The following is a 21199-nucleotide window of genomic DNA, read 5'->3' on the forward strand; positions in this document are numbered from 1 at the left end:
TTCTACATGGGCATCCTGTACACACATACGTACACGTTTACCTTAAACAAAAGATTGAAGACATAAAATTTACCCTATTGGAGATGCACTTATTTTAACATTATTATTATAGCCTATCCCACTGAGAGAGCTACAGTGGAGTATCACTCAGCCATAACAAATAATGGATTCTTGCCATTTGTAACGTGGATGGACCTAGAGAGGATACTATGCTAAGTAAAATAAGTCAGAAAAAGACAAATATCACATGATTTCACTTACATGTGAAATCTAAAAAACACAAATGAACAAACAAAACAGAAACAGACTCATAAATACAGAGAACAAACTGGTGGCTGCTGTAGGGGAGAAGGACACAGGGGGATGGGTGAAACAGGTGGGGGGGGACAAAGAGATACAAACTTCCTGCTACAAAATAAATTTGTCATGGGGAAGCAAAGGGAATATACTCAATACTATTGTAATAACTGTATGGTGACAGATGGTAACCACACACCATGGTGAGCATTTGGTGATATACAGAACTGTTGAATGACTCTGTTGTACACCCAAAACTAATACAATACTGAATGTCAACTATACTTCAATTAAATAAAAGAAAATAATAATGAGCTAGGCTTTACTATGATCCCATAACATGCAAGGACTCATGTCTGGAGAGGTTAGAGGGTTTGCATGAGGTCACCTAACAGACAGATAGTTTTCTTAATAACAGGGAAGGGAAGAGAGGAAAGGGCAGAGTAATTTTCCCTCCTTATATCTTTCTGCATAATCTGAATTTTATACAACTAAGTACATGCATTATTTGGTGGTCTGTTTCCTTCTAAAAAATAATAAAAATTGTTTTTCACGGCTTGAAAAAAAAAAAGGCAGTTATTTTCAGCCTTTCTTTTTGTTGCCTATCATATTGGCCTGAATTTTCAGTACGCTGAACTGAAGCAGTGTGAGCAGAATCCTCATATGCTGCCGCTCTTGGGGAAAGCAGTCAGTATCACAGCTCAGTATGATGCTGAGGAATAGAACATTCTATTTCTAATGTGCCAAACTTCTTTATATCGAGAATGAGAAATGCAGACATACTGAATTCTGTCTGCATCTATTAGAACAATCACATGATTTTTTCACCTTTAATGCTAAAGGGAATTACTGTGATTGGTTTTCCTATGTTCAGCTACCTTGGCATTCCTGCTGTACTCGATCGTACGCAGTAACCTTATATATCGCTGTACTTGATTTGCTGATATTTTGTTAAGGATTTTGGCATCTACGCTCATGAGGGACACTGGCCTTTATTTTGTAATGCTCTTGCTTGGTTTTGCTATTAGAGCTTATTGGCCTTAAATGTGGAAGGGAAAGTGTCTCCCCTGTCTCTATCTTCTGAAAGAGTGTATGTGTGTGTAGGATTGGTGGTGTTTCTTCCTAAATCCTTGATAGAATTACCAGCCAAGCCACATGGACCTGGAGTTTTCTTTGTGGGAAGGCTTTTGATAATAAGCTTATTCCTTGGACAGATACAGAACATCCAGATTGTCTATTTTATTGTGTGTCAGTTTTGGTAAGTTGTATTTTTCAAGGGATTTTTCCTTTTCATCCAAACTGTTGAATGTACTGGCATAGGTCATTCCTCATGTGCTCTCTCTATGCCCTTTGGCATCCGCAGGATTTGTAGTGATACTCCCTCTTTTACTCCCGATATTGGTAATTTGCATTCACTTTCTTCCTGATCAATCTTGTAAGGGGCTTATCAACTTTATTTTTTCAAAAACCAACTTTTGGCTTTACTAATTTTCTCTATTTTGTTTTCCATTTCATTGATTTCTGCTCTTATCATTTCCTGTCTTCTACTTTCTTTGGGTTTAAAACTTGCTTATTTTTTTTAGTTTGGATTTCCTAAAGTCGGAAACTTAGATCAATGATACTGAGTCTTTCTTCCTTTCTTATATAAGTATTACAACAAAATTTTCAGTTTCAGTGTTTTAAGCCATGTGTAACTGGAGGTGAAGCGCAAAATAACTCAACAGATATGCTGAGATACTTCCTAACTAATTGTCTACAAGTTTTCCCAGAATTGGCAAAGAGAAAAAGGAGTTTACAGATAACCTCCAAAGAGATCACAAACTCAGGAAGTGAAGAGAACTCGGGAAGAAAGGCAAATTTGCAGCTGCTCATGAAATCAGGGCAAGGAAAAGCTTAGTGAGGGATTAACTTTTTATGCAATTTGTCAAGCTCTGCAGATCACACAGAATTCTCTCACCATGAATTGTGAACATTTCCAGGCCTTGGGTCCTAAAGCCATTTTTACAAAATAAAAATAAAACTCATCACCGTACCTTTCCTAAATTTGGGCTTTATTTTTGAGGGTTCTTCCTGGGATTTGCCTCCATCTTGGATGGGGAGAACCATGTAGCACATCAAATCAAGGACTTTTTCACATGTCACCTAAGGAAGATAAAACCAAAATTAACCCATTAACTCCGACTGCAGCCAGTCAGCATTAAATACCTGCAGTGTGTGCCGGGAAGTGTGCTTACAGGGCTCCGGGGCACCGCCCCAGGGTCTCCATGTGCCCGTCACCGTCTGCCAACAGCAGACGCAGAAAAAGGAACTAAGATTAAATCTATGTACTAGACCTTTAAGGGACAATAATCGATTCTTTGCTGTTCAAAAACAACTTAAAAATGAATCAACTATTAACTAAACTACCAAGCTGTTTAACAGCGCAGTGGCACCCACAAGAAGTATATTCCTGACTTAGAGGGATTTACTAACTCCTGAACAGAAAAATCAAGGGGCAGATAGCAGAGGACTGATGGTATAATATGGAGTATAATTTAAAGTGAAGTGAAAATATACACAGGCTAAGCCAGCAGGAAAAGTTTCAGACAGGAAGGCCATCTTAGCCTTCAAGGGGGGCAGGGTCCGGAATGTGAAGGGAAAAAAGGGTTTTCAAAGGAGGAGAAAGATGTGGGCAAGGGCTGTGCACTGGTTTAGGTGGTCACCTTGAGGGAAGGGGAGCGTGGTGTGAGAAACAAGATACAAACGGGACAGAGGTGGTGCAGCGGCTGAGTGACCCTGGGTGCCACACTGTACAGACTGGTCTCCATACACAGCAGGAAGGCCACCCCGCGGCCCACCGATTCCAATCCCACTGAGAACAGTTACATCCATTTAGGGAGCACTTTCTACATGTCAGGCACCATCCTCCTATATGCCCAATTTCCAGATGGGGAAGTTGGGTCCTATACCCGAACTTTCCAAGTCTTGGCATGTCCAGAATAACTCTAAGGCTGCTCAGAGTTGGCAGCAACAAACCTGGGACTCTAGTGGCCCTAAGCCACAGCTAATGGCCCTGTGGACACGCCTAGAAACCCACCTTCGGCACAGGGCTGTGAAGCTCTGGCGTCAAGGGGTTGGCATCCTGGTAGCGAAGAGCTTGCCCCCCGCAGCTAGTCGGGCTCGGTGAGGTAACCTGCCCCAGATCACAGAGCCAGTTGCGGAGGGAGCACCTGGGCTCCAGAGCATGAGCCACCAGCTCAATGCCTGCCTCCAGCAATCCCTTCTGTGAACCTTCCTTGACTACACGGACCCTGGTGAAAACACCCTCCCCTGAAGGCCTACTGTGCGCCTGGCTGAGGCATACCACTGAACAGTTGACTTTAAATCGTCTTATATAAACACCCATACTTTTCTCTTTGACTCATTCACATGCCCTTGCATGCAGGGGTCCCAAAGTCCCACACCTGGCTTGTACTCCCCAGCCCAGCACACGGTTCAACTCTGGGCACCTAGAAAATCAATACTTCAGTAGGGGAATGACAACAGCAGCATTTTTAGAAAGCAATGACTGTAATATACAGGGATGGAAAAAAGGTTACAGGTAAGAAACCCACTTAAAAGCCTTGATTTGGGTGGTGGCAGTGGAAATAAAAGGCACCATGCTGAGACACTCACATCTCCTGGAGGAGCTGAAGACTGGCTGGAGTAGGGAAGAGCCAGCCGTGACTGGACGGTTTCCATCTAAGCACCAGAGAACTGAGGGAGCGCCCACCTGGGGCTGCTGGGCCTTTGCTGAGGACAGCGAGGAAGAGACTCGGGAATCGGGTAAATTAGAAAGCAAAGGGTAGGCCCCACAGTGAGCAGCTCGGAGGAGGAAACGGAAGCCCTCAAAGACAGCAAGCTTGCCTAATTTAATGGAATCTACTAGTTTATTTTACATTCCCAACTATGGTGCTCAACAGCAGCACAGTATGGCTGTCTGCTTCTGCATGGCTACGTACATCTGTGTGGGGGAACACGTGCGTTCTGAGTTTTCCGACTGATTTGAAACTCTGAAGTAGGTACCTAACAATCACATAAATGATGTGGGAAGTATTTTCAGTTTTAAATGCACATACTTTACATACCCTGATTGTTTCTTTCTAAAAATTATCATGGCACATTATTAACCATATTTCAAAGTTGAAGTTAAAAAAGTTAATTTAGGGTTTCTAGCCCCAAAATAACATATAGAGAGATGAAATCAGTTTGTATGATTAGCTGTGGCCTAGAATTTATAAAGAATGTGCTCACCATTTTAACTGAATTCACACATTTACTGGGTAGGGAGGCTGTGCACACCATTGTGGTAGGTGCTCAGGGAGACTCAGGGCAAAGGATGTGGCCCCCACCATCACGGCAGAGACGCCCGTTTATACACCTGCTTCTGCAACACCTCTGCCAGTGTCATGACCGTGTGGAAAAGAATCCGAGGGTGGGACAAGCCCATGCAAACCTCCCACTTTCCACTTCATAACAGCCTCTTCTGTCCAAGGGAGACGGCCCGGGACCCATGGTACAGGGAGCCGGGTCAGGAGCGTGCCCCAATGAAACGGGATCATGAACAAGAACTGTGAAGAGTATGGAAGCCTGACTCCAGGGAAGCTACAGTAAAGAGAAAATGAAGTACAACAAAATCATCAAGCTTTTTGCCAGATCAGGTAATGAAGTCTAGGCAGAGAGATCAAATTTCAAGTAAATGTGCATGAATTCCGCAGGCACTGTCGGAGAGGTGCCCAGGCCCCGGTGTCCCCTGCACGGCAGGCAGTACTCACCCTGTACTCCCCCAGGGCAAAGTGGCATGTCGCCAGCTGGATGAGTGCCCTCTGGTGCTCCAAGGTCCCCTGCCCTGTGATCTGCGGCTGCGGTAGCGATCCCTGGAGAGCTGCTAGATGGTGCAGGCTGGCTACTGCCTTTTTATACTGACCCTGAGAAGGCCGCACAGCAGGGCGGGGAAAACACTGTCATTAAAAGTATCTCCAGAGCTGATTAAGCAACTGGCAATGGCTACAAGTGAGGTACCATCTGAGGGGGAAAAGGGAGACTTAGCAACAAAATAAACCAATGTACAGCTGACTCTTGAACAATGTGGGGGCTTAGGGCGCTGACCCCTGAGCACTTGAAAATCCATACATAACATCTGACTCCCCAAAACTTAACTACAAATAGCCTACTGCTGACAGGAAGCCTGACAACACAGTCAGCCAGTTAACACAGACTTCCTACGGTCCACGTCTGATATACTGCATTCTTACACTAAAGCTAAGGAAAAGGAAATGTTTTTTCAAATTGATGCAAATGTTCCCCAGATTTGCAAGTATACTTTTGAAAAAAATCATTGTGTAAGTGGACCCCTGCAGTTCAGACCCATGTCATTCAAGGGTCACTGTGTTTGGCGGTGACAGTGGGCCACACTGCCTCTGCCACAGACGACAGAACCTGTCTTCAGAGCGTGTGCTGGTCCAAGGGCGCGGACAACCTGCATGCCCACGGCCGTCCTGCGTGCCCATGGCCGTCCTGCAGACACACAGCTGCTCTACCTGATAGATGATCACATCAGTGAGGAAGATTCTTAGCCAAAGCCAGGTGTCCGTCTTCCATGCCAAACAAATTCTTGTAAATTCTGAGAATTCAAAAGCAAATTTATCAAAAATATGTTAACACAGAAGCAAAAACAAAACTAACAAACACAGCAAGAGAGAACAGAAGAAAGACAAACTATCAAAAATGGCGAGGAAGCTTAATACATGCTGATTTCTAAAACGATGGTCTAGAATTTCAACTCAACAGCAAAGTTAGAATATAATACTTACCATAACACACAAGCGGCATTTTTATTAGGCACCAACCTTCACTCAGCAGAAACCATGGACCATGAGCTCTCCAAAATGCTTTTCGCATGTTCACCTCATCTACAATTTGTATTTCTTTGCTTTCCTCCAGAATAGGTTTACTTTCACCCAGTTGAAGTAATAAATATACAGCACTAAGAGGTCTACTCATTTTTTAAAAAGTCAATTTGTACCTGAAGGGAAATCATCACATATGTGTTCCCAATTCTAGACGTGACAGGGAAAACCCAGTGGTGCTGTATTTACCCAGGAGACGCAAGACCCACCTGACTGAGGGCTCTGTGAAGGCTCCTGACAGTGGGCCAGGGGGTGGGCACCCGCTGGCTCAAAGGACTATTGGGCCTTGATTCTAAAAGATGCTAAAAATACACTGGTGAGCAAAATGCTGGTGATTTCTAAATGATGTTGAAATACTTAATAGTTTGAGTTTATACAAATAAAACTCCCTCTAGTTTTATGTCTACACACAAAAGAAAATGGGTTTTCTGTAGCATTTGAGGTTTCTAGGCAATGGAATTCACATAGATAAAAAACAGCATTATTGCCTTTTGTATTCTTAGTGATGTGGCTTCTAGAAGATAAGGGCAGGAGGACCAAACAACTAAAAGCATAAAACGAGCCAAACCAGCAAAACACAGGGGAAAACAGCCAACAACACAAATTTTAAAGAAAGACCAAAAACTCCCCCTCAAACTCCTTCCCAACTCTGATCATCATACAGCCTTGGAGTAGAAGCCAAGAAGTGAACGATCAGTTGAGAACGAATAACTGATTAGGTATCCTGCTCAAAACGGAATCCTGTAATAAAACGTGTGACTACTGCAATCAACTTAACACCAGTGACGTGACAGTTCAAGTAGAATAACAATTTTATAGCATAACGGTTTCATATAACAAATTAAATAGCACTGATGACAAGTGTATTCTTACCCTTGTCAAGGAATTCTTGGGAGCAGAGCAACTCCCAGCTCTCCCGGGCCCACTTAAAGCTCTCCAGCACCTCGATGGAGTTTGCGAGGTCGGCTTTGTTGACTGCCACATGCCTGTTTCTTCCTTTGGCTGAACAGTCTTCGTCATCTGAACTCTGCTTGGAGAATGCAGACAATATGATTCATTTAAAATTATAAATGTAATCGTATACTGGAACTATGTTTATTGCTGCCAATTCTGGTTATCTTACGGATTTCACATCAAGGGATACTATCATGAGTATGATAAAAATTTTCTCAATTTAACAATTTCATTTAAAAAATTAATATAAATTTTTTATCTTCCACTTTCACACACTTAAGTTTTACTTAAAAAATTAATCTTACGTTTTTTTGATGAAAAATTGTAAGCTTATGTTGGCTTGAGTAAAGCTATGGAATTAAGATTTCCAATAATTTAAAAACATATCAATGTCATAAGAACCAAAAATTAGGTCTTCACATTCGGCACCTGCTCTACAGTGACTTTATCTGCTTCCAAATAAGTTTGTCATGTAATAGAATAAAATGAAGGCCTCAGTCCCCTAAGAAATAATTCAGAGAAATTATTTGCCTTTTGCTCACTGCACATGCTTCTCCAGTGACCACCACTTGTCTCTGCACCCCCCCATGCAAGGTGCCCGGCCGGGAATGACATTTAACTGTACCGATCTATTAATGCCCTCTGCATTTTACAACAGATTCCTACTCTCTGGCTCTTCATCTCAGGTAATAAAAAGCCAAAGAAAAGAGAGGGCCTCAGAGAAAGGTGGCTTTATAAATGCCACTGGGTCTGCTCAGGGAGAAGAGCTCCTCTGAATTTTGCTTAGAACTTCTTGAACCTCCTACTCTACACTTAGGCCATTGTACTAATGTAATGATCTGACTTACATTCTCTCTGTAGATTTTTACTCCACTGAGATCACTTAAAAATATACACAAATATTTTAGCCAAAAATTCCATTCCTTAAGCAAATCTCAGGAAAACAGTACCTCCCTCCTGCTACCCACCCTTCTGCCTGCTGTCAGAACTTAGTGCCCACTGGCTACTCCTTGGTGCCTGGAACCTCCCCACACACCCTAGTCAGCCTCCTATCCTTGTGTTCCCTCAGTAAGGACACACACCCAGGCCCCTCTCACCATCCAAACCCATCTTGCAGCTATCCTATTTCTTGCCGCATGTTGCCAGTCTAGTAAGATATACTAATATGAATGGTGTGTTCATTGCTGCTGCAGCTTACGGAAAACATTCCTGCCTCAAAACGAGATCAGGAGTTTAAAGAAGAGACCTCAGATGTGTGGGAACGTGTAGAGTTCCAAGTAAGTTTCTACAATTAAAAGAAACTGATTTTGAGAACAAAAGTACACTCAAGGTCTGGGGGGTGCTCTAGAGCGAGCCTCCTGACAGCAGGGGTGTCCATGAGTCTGTGTGGTGGAGGAGGTCCCGGCCCTGGGGGAGGGCCCAGCCCCGGAGCCGGGAGTGGGCTGGGGGAGGATGCACACCCACCTGAAGGGGGCGGCCTACATGCGTCCAGCTGTGTGCTAGCATCAGGGGCCAGCGTTAACAGATACTCCAGTTACTCAAGGGGAATCAGACATCTGGACGGTTGGGGAAAATCTCCCAATTTTTAGGTGCTAGGTTATTAAATAAACAAAACAAAACACTAAGTAAAGTAAGGTGTGTCCATGAGCTGATCTCATGGGCCGTCGGTGTGTCCTCTCTGGTGATTAGACACACACATCTGGCTGGACCTGCACCATGTGGTGCAGACTGTGGACAGTAGGGAGACCAGGGTGGAATCAGTTAAGAGAGTGAAAAGACAAACAGATGGAACCTCCAGACTGGCTGGAGGGCTAGAGCATGTGAGCAGGGCCAGCTAGGTAACATGTGACCGGAGAAAACCCAACAGAGACACAGACAGGGTGGAGGGTTTACACGGCTCCCAAAACCAGGAGGGCAGGGGGGGAATTCAGTCACCAGACGCTCAGCCAAGGCCTGTGGGGGCTCGGGCTTGGAACCTGCTGGGATTCAGGCACTGTCCCGTGGGCCAGGACACAGTGTGAATGAGACAGACAATGGCCTTGGCCATTGGATCTTATACTCCAGGGAGGGGACATGAATAAGCTAACCAACAAAAAGAAAAAGCAGACAGCAGTATGGGCATGCAGAATTAAGAGTGATAAAAAGAAAACTCGATGGGCATTTAGAGGAGGCCGCAGAGGAGGAAATGTATGGGCTGAGAGCTAAGTGAGAAGGACCCGGCCTGGCAGGGAGAAGCACTCAGCCCTGGAGCAGAGCTGGGACCCAGGCGGAGGCCTGGGGCAGAGGCCTGGGGGCAGAGGGCTGAAGGGCCAGGGGGACTCCCATGTCTGCAGCGTGGGACCTGCTCAGCAAGAGCTCTGAAGAGGCTAGATTTTTTTCTAAGCATGATGGGAAGCTGTTAAGAGGTGTTAACGCAGGGCAGTGATCTGATCCTTATTTTACCAAGACCACTAAGGCTGCTGGGCAGGAAGTGGTGGCAGTGGAGAGAAATGGCTGGAGGGGGCTGTGTGACAAACACTGAATTATATGAGCTACTCAACCTGCTATCTAACTGGGAGGAAGAGTCTGGGGTCTCACCGTAAAGTGCCTGGGCAACCACATAGCCTTGGGAACCACGAGGGAGAGCTGCAGGGGTGGCTCCACTGGGGAATGCCAGGAGGGAAGGACAGAGGAGCCCACCAGTGATGGTTTTGCCACACATGCCTCCACACATGCCTCAGAGGGCATTAGGGAAAGCCTGGTTAGCAGGGTTCTCAACCTGGGGCACACGGCTGGATAGCAAAGCATCTGCCAAGCTCTGAAATTACTTGCAAAATGGTGCATGTGTGCATTTTTGTCTGAGAAACAAATTATCTTATCAAAAGGGGTACTAACCTTTCAAGCATTCAGAAAGGCCCTATCTTCCTTGCTCTGATTCTGATTAACTGATTGTAAGGCACACCGTCATGCCAGGGTCTAGTAAAATGTTACTCAAGTACTGAAGAGGAGGTAAGGGGATTAAAGGAGGGGAGGAGAAGAGATAAAGAGTGGGGAGACTCCAGGCTCCCCTTGTACATTTCAGCTAGAGCAGAGCTTAGCAAACTAAGTCCTGGGGGCCAATCCTGTTCTTGTGAACACAGCTTTACCAGAACGTGGCCACCTCAGGTATGTACTGCCAGCTTTGGCTACTCGGGCACGGTGACAGCACAGCTGGGGAGCTGCCACCAAGACGAGATGGTCTGTAACGTCCAAACTATTTATTCCTCGGCCCTTCACAGGAGAGGCCTGCTGACTCCTGACTTACAGTGTTTCCACTATGTTCCACGCTGGGCCTCCACTAAGGCTTTTTACTCAAAGACAGGACCCCTCTGCTTTGGAACAAGTTCAGAACTCACTGTCCTTTCACAGTCGTGCTGCCTGGCCAGACGGGAAGACTGATGGCCCTTCCCTCTCTCTGGCCTCTTTGTGTAAACTGAGCTCTCTTGACAAAACCCTAGACATCCGTCAGGGCTGACTGCAAATGCTGGCCTCCTCCTGAAACCTTTCCAACGTCTCAGCCGGGCTGTACTTACTTCCCACCCTGAATGCCAAGACACCTGCCGTTCCACGGCCAGCACTCGCCACAGCAGCCTGCTCTAGGCGGGCGGTGCAGCTCACTAGGGTTTGTTTAAATTGAATCAATCCCATTCAGTCACAAAGGTAGAGAAAACTCACACCAGGCTTTCTCAACACTGGCCCAACTGCCCTTTTGGGCCGGGAGTTCCCTGTGGTGGGGCTGTCCTGCGCACTGTCGCTTGTTTGGCAGTGTCCTTGGCCTCCACCTGCTAGACATCAGAGCGTAACCCTTGCATGCTAAGCCAAGAGAGCCACAAACAGCCTCAGACATCGCCAAAGGTTCCTGGGGGTGAAATCACTTCCAGCTGAGAACCACTGACTTACCTAGTAAACTGTATCTTATAATTAAGAGATCTAAGCTTTATCAGTGTAGCTCCAGAGCTGTCTTTTACAAAGATTCATTTCACCAACCATAAACACATAATCTATTTAATAAACGTATCTGGAAGGATTACCATGGTTTTTTCTCTTCCCTCAGCTAGCTTCCTCTTTTTATGTACGTGTTTACTACGATCGATTTCTGCATCACCGTACACATTTGACACATCCTCAAGAAGAATGAGTGGAACATGGCTTGGGGCATTTGCACCTATGGATGGGGAAACACCAACACGTTAAAGTGCAGCAAGGAAAGGCATATGTAACAGTAGGTGGACTTCTGCTCAACTGTGGTGTGAGAAATGTTTCATGTGATCCCGATTAGGCCAACAAATAAGTATACATGTATAGGAAAACGACTACAGGTAAACACCAAACTGTTCACAGAGGCCTTTGTGACGGGTTACCAGTGCAGGTTCCTTCTCTGCAATTGTTCTCACAAGCCTACAAATGCTTTACAATAATGACGAATCAAAATTACTGAAACCTTAAGACCACAAAGTTAAACATGCACTACGATTACAGATTCCAAAAAATCTGAATGTACAAAACTCTAGAAGGCAATACACAAAAATGAGAGCTGTTATACTGGAGGAATTGTGAGTCATTTCACCCTCTTGTTTTTCTATATTTCACAGTTTATAAAATGCACATGTATCATTTAAGAAATCTTTTGTCAACTGCCAAGTTTTTGTGAAATCTACTTCAATACTTTGCTATGCCTGCTTTTTCAACACAGAGGCATTCACTCTCTATATTTTGTTTCACAAAACCACTACACCCTTTAATATAGAAATTTCAAATGAAAATATATAAAAACCAACAACTAAAAAAAGCACTGGCATCATTCTATAGTTACTTGGATCCGAGAACAATGCTAATGTGAATATTTTCATCTTCCTCACCATCCCAGCTCAGTATTCTGGAATACTCCAAAATTCTTAAACCAACCTTGGAATAGAGATGGCTGTATGCTGTTGACATACTGGAATGCATTCTTAAAGAAGACCAACATAGTGGAATAAACCACTTGGTTTTTATATTTTGCATGAGCTTCATTATCAAAGTTATTCATGTATCTGCAGAGATCCTTCATTCTATGCAAAATATCACCATAGCTTCTGAAAGATGAAGGATGACGAAAATTATTTAATTACTCTGCACTTATCAGCAACAGGTCTAGAGAAAAGCCCCAACAGAACCATTACATTTACCAAATGTAGCTCAAGGCATGTAAAATTATTTATTGTTTGCATACAAATTCCCCTACTGAATTAGAACAGTGATCAGACCAAGATCTCATGATCTGAACATGCCACTGCACGAAGCTACCAACTACCTTCTCTTTCCTCCAAACAAGGAGTGCTTCAGATTCAACATCATCTTAAGAGTTTATACTTCCGTTGGGAATATTTTAATAACACAAAAACCATCCTCTTTTGTATAAATACTGAATGTAACAGAATTTGCTCAAAGACGAGTGTATCTACTTAAAAAAAAAGTGTTTTTGTATTTAAGGCTCCTGAGATTATGCTATTAAAAGGTTAAGTAATTCTAGAAGTTAACAATTTTTTACCGTCTTCCTTTATCCATCTGCCATTCACATCTCATGCCAACAACATTCAAAATCTTAAACAACTTCTCCCAAGGGTCCACAATCTGGGATGATCTCTCAGTCAGCCCTTCTATTACATACTTCTGAGAGCTACGTTTGCTAGGTGACATTAAATCAGATGTTTCTTGGGCACCTGAGATGTGAAAAAAAGGAGCCTCCAGTTAACATTACTACATACCATTTATGTGCTACTTGATAAAGGGAAGTGTGAATCCCCATTCAAAAGACAGGAGCACAGCCTCCCAGCATCCTCTGTGCTTGTCCCAGCACCCACAGCTGGGTGCCGGCACAGTGGGAAGTGACTTTCGAGCTGAGGTACATGAATGAAGTTCAGGGCCCTACCGTTACAGTTCAGCAAGGTGACTGTTTCTACCAAGGGGTAAAACTGGTTCCAGAAAAGCCTCAGTTCTTCACTGTACTACTTTTTTCTGGGAACCAACTTTTAGAGACACTACAAACTGGTATGTGTCCAGAGGGGAATTGTCAGAATAAAGAGGGATTTCTGAGTTTGCAATTTTACTAGCGTCTGAATGAAACTGCAGGACAGTCCCACCTACCTTGATGCTGATTCTCTGTCTGAGTAGACCTAGTGACGTAATTGATATAAAATTCAGCTGCTTTGTTCAAGTATTTATATAATAAATTGGCAGGCAATCGAACATCGTGGTTGTTAATTATTAGAGGAAGGACGTCACAAACTGTTGAAGAGGGAAAAATAAGGAAAAAACTATTAAACTTTCTATCTATCCCAAGTTCTGGCAAAAAAAAAAAGAATCATTTTAGAGTTCATTTAATGTAGTACCTGAACCACATGGGGGAAAAAACCCTTTTGGCACATTTAGTTAAAGCCTGTAGTGCATAGGGTCACCAGTAGATGGAGCTAGGGGGTAGCACAAAGGCAGATTCTACATTACAGGCAAGGGTCCAGTTCTTAAATTGGATGGTATTTCAGATGTTTATTACTATGCTTGATACTTAAGTATATGGTCACACATATTCTTTTGGAGGTATCAAATATTACATAATAAAAATTGAGAAGTTATTTAAAGTGCTTTCTGGGCTTAAAAAATAGGCAAGAGTGTATATTCCATAATACAAAAAAAGCTCCTGCTTTCTACAAATGACATTAACCCTGAAAGGATATGTATACCAGCATATTCTACTTACTTATTTTGTAATATAAAGTACAATTTTTCTCACCAAATAATTTTCTAAAGCAGTTAACAGGGGATTCCTGTTCTTCAATAGTTTCAGCCTCTAATAGTGCCTCCCCAAGGCCAACCTGTTTCAAAACACAATTAACCATGTAAATGTGTTACAGTGTGAGACGTCAGAATTACATGAAGAAACAGGCTATGTTTAAATTTGCCACATAGACTGCATACTCAAACTTTCAGGAGAAACAAATATTCTTATTTCAAAGATTAGAAAAGAATGCATCAGCAACATAGCCAAGAAGGGAACCCTAAATTCACCCAACCACAGCCTACTTTGTCTTGGTTCTTCTCCTTTGAACGAGCAAAATTAAAACGTTAACCAAATGTCTACTTGAAGCACTGAACTTGAAGCACTGAAAGTACAATTAGAATGATAATTGAGGTGTAGAGATTTTCTAAGAAATGTGGTAACTAACTTTATTCTCTATACCAAGATGTATTACGTAGACAAACTTATCACTTTCAAGAGTTGTCAGAAGCCGGTCATACAGCCTGGGGTAGACCAGACAGACCTGCCTGGGTTTTAAGGCCACCTTTCCATTACTGATGCTCTAGGAGAGTAGAAAGTCAGCTTACCAAAACCCTCCAAGATGTCTGCGTTATCTTCCCTGCCCCTGCTCGGGGATGCATGGGGGAGGGTGGGACAGTGTAAAAGATTACATGACAGAAAGTTAACAGAGCAACGATCAGACAGTGTACCGAGCTGAGTTGCATCCCTCCAAAACTCACGCCCACTCAGAACCTCAGAACGTCACCTAACATATATACCATTTTATTAAAAAAGTAGGGTGTTTATAGATGCAATTAGTTACAATGAGGTCATACTGGATCAGGGCAGATCCTAAATCCATTGAGTATGTCTTTATAAGAAGGTCACGTAAAGACAGACACGCAGGGAAGAAGGCCCTGTGACAATGGAACAGAGATGGGAACGATGCAGCTGCGAGCCGAGGACTGACAAAGATGGCCGGTGGCTACCAGAAGCTGGGAGAGGTAGGGGAGAGTCTTCCCCAGAGCCTCTGAAGGGAGCAGAGCCCTGCCCACACCATGCCTCTGGCTTCTAGAATTGTGAAAGGACAAACTGCTGTTGCTCCAAGCCACCCAGTTTCTGGTATTTTATGACAGCAGCCCTGGGAAACCAACACAGGGAGGTGCAGAGGTGAGCTGGGGCCAGAAGGCAGGAGAATGGCATGGGAAGAGTAAGCAGAAGAGTTCGAATGACTAGAGTTAATGACTGAATGCCGACTTTCCCCCTTGCTGGTTGTCGGAAGTTACTAACATACGTAAGACTCTGTTTCCTCATCTGTAAAGTGCGGTCCTATCCATGTTAAGGGGACTGGGGAGTAAAGAAGGAGAGACCTCACACTTAGCAAGGCCTGCCAGGGGCACTCAGTCATTATCACAGATATAAAGGAAGGGCAGGAATAGAGGGAAAACATGTCCACAGGGCAGAAGCATATGAAAAACAAGTCTGTTAAGACTAGACTGGCTCTCAAGTAAATTCGAACACACTGTTGACTACAATGGAATAATATTTTTTTAAACTTTATAGATTGCAAATAACTAGCACTGTCAAAGCTTGGTGACTGTTGCCTTACACTGATAATACAACTTCTAGAAATTCATGGTTTGATAAAGAAATCTATAAAGTTTCATTGAAGGGTAACATCCTTTTAGCTTTACTGACAAAGATTCCTTGATTCAAGTTCAATCTTTTACAGTGCTCCGCAGAATTTGTCTTAGAATACACACTATAGTTCCTACTCATAATGATGAATCTGTTGATCAATTTTATTTTCTTAAGAAAAAGGAAAAGATCCACTCTCACCCCATGTTGCACCACTGTCTCAGGGAAGCGCCTCAAAAGTAGCAGCAGCATTTCTGATCGTTCCAACGTGTTGAAGCATTGTTCTGTAACCTTCAGCAACATTTCACACTGGACGCGACCAGGGAGAGTTTCAAATAAACCTGTACAGAACACATTTCACTTTAAAAAGTTTCTTTCAGAAAGAAAATACTGAAGCAAAAGTGGAAGGCATTTTCATACAGATCAGTAAATACTACATAAAGAATCACTGGGTTCTACCTATGAGTTAGAAGGCTTTTGGACCAGATGGTTTTAGGTATAACATGTTTGCCGAATGGCCATGAAACACTGGAGGACTTAAGGGATCCAGAAGACAAGAATAAGGTCTGTGAAGGTTCACAACACTGCTTCCTGCTGGCTGAGATAGAGGGCATGCACCTGCTTAAGTTGAAATGACTTAAACCATCTACAGGTAACTCCTGAATGACATTGGTTTGAACCATGTAGGTCCACTGACGTGTGGATTTTCTTCCAAAAATTTATAGTGGAAAAATTTTTGGAGATTTGAGACAATTAAAAAAAATTTCTTTTCTTTAACTTACTTTATTGTAAGAACACAGCCTATAATACATTTAATATACAAACTACATGTTAATTGACTACACTATCGGTAAAGCCTCTGGTCAACAGTTGGCTATTACAGTTAAGTTTTGGGGCAGTCAAAAGTTCTATGCAGATTTTTGACTGCACTGGGGGTCTATTCCCTAAACCCCTGTGTTGTTGATAAAACTTTCTTTTTTATCCATATCTCGAAATCTTTGGCTATTGCAATCAACATAGGCTAAAGGTTAACAAGAAAGGTAATAAATTACTAAGAGTTTCCTCATTTTATGGAGATGTAATCTACAGATGCTTTCTGATAACTGTAAAACCTGGAAAAAATATATTCAGTTCCCTAGGCAACTGATAAATGCACATCCTTTAAAGAAGCTTAATAAGCAAATGCTCAAAAGACCAAGTGACATCATTTGTCACTTGTCTGTAGTTGCTAAGAATAAAACATACATATGGGTACCAACACTACAGATGTGACTTTTTTGTGAAATTAGTATATGTAACTTGTTATTCCAGAAATGATAATTTGTACACCTTTAAGTCATCACTCCATTCTTACTTCTTAAAAACTGGGTTTGTTTATCCTGTGAATCATTCCTTAATGCTGATGTAATAATGCTGATTTCTCTCCACACCACAGGCTGATCTGGGAAATTCACAAACCTATTTTTAAAACGAATGCATTAAATTAAAATGCCAGATTCTATATAGTACCAGAAAAAGAAAGTAAGAACATTAGCATTTGGAGAAAAACACAGTTCTCTTTATTCCAAGTGAATTGTAGATGTACCAAAACAAACCAAAATAAAGATACAAAAATTAAAACTAAACATGAAAAATGAGGGAAGAAGTCTTTAGAATTTTTAATAAGTGAAAAGACAAATGACCATGATATATAAATCACTCCTAAACATGAACAAGAAAAAAAACGACCTAAAAGAGAAAGTGGGTATAAGGAAATCACGGAAAAACACAAATTGGCAAAGAGAACATTTGAAAAGATAAACATATTAGTAACAATGAACACAAATTTTAAAAAAATAGCAAGATACCATTATCTCTTCTTACACAGAATCAAAATCGGATAGACTGATAATATCCAGGTGGGCACTGGGGTGGGAAAACGGGCACCCCTACACACCTTTAGAGGCAATTTTACACCAATTTACCATGGTGTAAAAAAAATCACTCTAATTTTTGGAGAGTAATTTGATAGGTATCAAAATGTTAAATGTACATGCTCCTTGACTATGAAAATCCATGTCTAAGAATCTATACTACAGAAAAACTCCAAAGTACAGGTACAAAATTGCTTACTGACACTCTAATTTCCAAATAACAGGAAACTATCTAAACTTCTGACAGCTAAGAGTGGTTATGAAATGCTATGCAGACACGAGAAAGAATGAAGTAGATCTCCACATGCTGACATGGAAATGGTCCCTTTACAGAGGGTGAAGACAGCAAGCTGCAGCATAATGCGACTAGGAGGATCTCACTTCCGTCACCCCTCCGCACAGACAGCTACTTATACGTACTCTTCGTATGTATACACTTTACACAAAACTTGACTCCGGTTGACGTCAGGAGGGACTTTCCCTAGTGATTCTCTATCTTTCAGTATTGTCTGAACCTTTGTGAAGAGCATGTATTATTTCCCAAATAAGTTACAGGATAGAAAAGTTTTAGCAAGAACAAAACAAAAGAAGACTTCTCTGCAGAAGGCGGGCCAGCCATTAACGCAAGGCCCGGCCTCGTACCAAAGGTAGTCCCAGGGCGCGGACGTGCAAGTGGGCCTGAGGGTCCCCACTGCCGACGGCCGCGCGCAGGGCCGGCGCCCACTCACATGTCGTAGAGCAGCCTCCCGGCGGGGGCAGTGCGCTCCGCGTTCCGCTCGATGGTGTACATCTCATACTGCAACACAGGTCAGGCCCGTCACACCTGCGCGGCGCGCCCCCCCACCCCGCGGAGGGCGGCCTGAGAGCAACGCGTCATCCGGGGACTCGGGCCCCCGGCTCACTTAAGGCCCCGGGGCTCCCAGGGCTGGTGGAACAGCGTCTCAGACGCGGGAACAGACGGCCGCCGTCGGGATGGAAGAGGGAGCGAACGGCCAACCCCGGGACCAGGCCTCGCAGCGGCGCCACAGGTCCCCGCCCCCGCCCCGCCTGGAGGACCCCGGGTCGCCGGCCTCGCGGGGATGTCCGGCGGCGGCGCACAGCGCGCGGCTACCGCCGCGACCGCCACACCCCCGGCGCCCGCACGGCCCTGCCCCACCTGGATGTTGAAGTCAGCGGGGTAGAGGCTGCGGGCCGTGATCAGCCACGCCTTGGCCGCCCACAGGTCGTGCTGCACCAGCTCCCGGGCTCGCTGCACCAGGAACTCGCAGTCGCCCTGCGCCGACATGACGCGAGGGCGAGGAGCCGCCGCCGGACCCTCGGGCTCAGCAAACGCCGCGGCGGCCACGAGGGAGCTACCGCGCATGCTCGGGGGTCGGCATGCCGACAGGGCGGAGCGGAAGGGCTCTTCCGGGTTTTGCGAACGGCGGCCTCTTCCGGTCGGCCTCCCATTGCCTCCATGCCGCAGCCGCCGTACGGAAGCCGGAGTTTCTATCCCGACCCTCCCAGATCAGCTCCGAAATGTGGAAAAGTGGATTCCACCCTAGGGGGCTCCAGCGTGACCCGGGTCAAGCCAGGAGTACGCGCCGGGGCCCGCGACCGCCAAGCTGCGGAGCCCGGTCGCTCCATCCTCTCCGCGCCCGCGTTTCTGGCCGCGCTGGGAGACGGCTAGTGCCGGGCGCACGGGCAGTTTCTGGTTTTCCCCGAGGCCTGGAGACCGGGACCAGGCCGGGAAGCAGTGTGAGGGAGAAGGCAGGGGGTGCCCGGGCCGCTGGGGGACCCTTCCCCTGGGACCCTGAGCGGGGTTAGGGTTGCGAGGGAAAGTCTGGGCCCCCACACAGCGGGAGTAGTAATGCCTCGCTCTTGGTCTCGTGCCCCTCGTGTTTCCCAAGAGTGGCCACATCTTATTGTGGCGCCTATGTTCGCTGGTTTCTGCAACATTTATTGAGGAGCTGCGGTAATTAGCACTTGGAAAGGGCTTTACTGCCTGCAGTGGGAGCCGCAGAGATGATGAGCTCTATCTCGGCGAGAATTTTACAATGTTATGGACGTGCCGCCAGAATCCATGTCATTTTCACCAACGCTCCAGATGTGTTTTCCACTTGAGAGAAGGAAAACATCATCTCCCAGCCCTGTTGAAAGGAGGCTGCACTTAAGAGCTGGAGGAAGAAGGATTTTTTGCCTAATAGGAAGAAATGTGGATTCATCAGTTTTCAATCCAAGTTCTGTGTGCAAAACTTTTAGCACTGATCTTTGATTTAAAACCAAGAGATTAAGGACTCAAAGCTGATTTGTTTTAAAAAATAAAAATAAAAATTACTATGTATTTGTATACATGTCAAAATTGCATTTTAAATATGAGTATATACATTTTTATTCATGGATATATGTTATATGTGCTTACTAATTATGATAATTTATAAGTGAACAGTCCTAAGGTTAGTAGTTAGTGTGCTCGTTTTAGAGGTAAGTACCAGAAAAACAGGTGCAAAAGAACTCAATGAGAGACATCAGTGCTATCAAATTCATAATGTCCAAGCTCTCTTATGTTGCCATGGGAATTTTCAGTATCTTTCCCCTTGATGCAAAATTTTTAAAATTTAATTTTGGTTTCATTACCATCCTCCATGACATCTTTACATAAGATTCATTGTGTTAACTTCATACTCTGCTCTACTGATTTGCTTACTCAAGGAAGCATTTTGATCCTAAAGATGCTGTTTAAAAATGTCCCTTGTTTATGCACAGGAACAGCCTAATTATGTGATTACTTTGTAGGCTGGGATTGCCCAGTGGCAGAGTTCTTTTGGTTTTCATAGAAAAGATGAAAAACACAGAAAATTGAATTTAAACAGATGAGGATAATTTCTATCTTATAAATTATAGGTCATAAAAACATTGCTGGCTAAATTTGTTTTATTATTTAACTGATTTTAAAATACAAACTGTTATGTAAGGATATCTGAATGGCAAAAATGACTGTTTTGTTCATTAAACTTTTATGTTTTTGGTCTGGAATTACCAAAACAATACCCCAAAGAAAACTGTACCCTTATCTCTGAGTTTTTAGTTCTCTAGTGTTCTGTTAGATAACAGTTGTAAATTAACATTTTTAATCTAGGGCCTAAATAAGGGGACTCTGGACGTATTTTAGATGCCAACCAATTGAGACTGCCTCTTGCTTTCCGCCACAATATAACGTAAACGTAACATTTGTGGCTAATTTCCAACCACCTTCTTCATTCTGAAAGGTCTCTAGCTAAACATTTCTCCTCGGATGCCATGCTGGCTCTGAAAGCACAGAAGGGAGATACCACACAAAGTACATTTACATCTCAGCCTTTTTGCTCTGATCTTGAAGCCTCGCTAAGAATCTGGGTACCTGACTCCTGTTCCCCACAACTTCTCAGTCATGTAAGATGCCCAGCAGCTGGCATTCGGCCTCAAGATCCTTGAACTCAGTTCGGTGATTTGTATTAAACTCTGTGTTGCTATTTTCTTTCCACTTCAAAATCTTAAAACTCAACAAATGCAACCTCGCTTACTAACACAACCTCTTGACTTGCCTGCCCTCAGCTCTGTCCTTGGATCTTTGCAGCAGCTTGCTCTCGTGTCTCCTGGATTTCAGCTGCACAAACACCTTTCACAGGCACATTCCCTCGACACCTGCATTTGTGTCC

At 43.9% G+C, this 21199-nt stretch overlaps 1 protein-coding gene across 15 annotated transcripts in view; it reads right to left on the reverse strand.

Moving 5' to 3' along the window:
- INTS10 (integrator complex subunit 10) overlaps positions 1-18879 on the reverse strand; it is a 130496-nt gene extending 111617 nt beyond the window's left edge. For 3 of the 15 annotated variants that reach the window (XR_008998724.1, XM_057505226.1, XM_057505227.1), the window contains exons 1-13: positions 18679-18878; positions 18251-18318; positions 16964-17067; positions 15811-15950; positions 13966-14047; positions 13323-13463; positions 12727-12898; positions 12102-12271; positions 11228-11361; positions 7098-7254; positions 5856-5938; positions 5091-5243; positions 2331-2439 (exon numbers count right to left, since the gene is read on the reverse strand). Coding sequence is in view for 14 of the 15 variants with exons in the window: in XM_057505226.1 (XP_057361209.1) it covers positions 2331-2439; positions 5091-5243; positions 5856-5938; positions 7098-7254; positions 11228-11361; positions 12102-12271; positions 12727-12898; positions 13323-13463; positions 13966-14047; positions 15811-15950; positions 16964-17067; positions 18251-18318; positions 18679-18807 (1642 nt within the window). In the remaining variant the exon portion in view is untranslated. Of the gene's footprint in view, positions 1-2330; positions 2440-5090; positions 5244-5855; positions 5939-7097; positions 7255-11227; positions 11362-12101; positions 12272-12726; positions 12899-13322; positions 13464-13965; positions 14048-15810; positions 15951-16963; positions 17068-18250; positions 18319-18678 lie in introns of all 15 variants that reach the window. The other 12 variants (XM_036896309.2, XM_036896305.2, XM_036896317.2 and 9 more) reach the window with 9 other exon arrangements.
- Between the last annotated feature and the right edge of the window lie 2320 nt (positions 18880-21199).

The sequence above is a fragment of the Manis pentadactyla genome, chromosome 7 (assembly GCF_030020395.1).
Source record: "Manis pentadactyla isolate mManPen7 chromosome 7, mManPen7.hap1, whole genome shotgun sequence".
Taxonomy (NCBI): Eukaryota; Metazoa; Chordata; class Mammalia; order Pholidota; family Manidae; genus Manis; species Manis pentadactyla.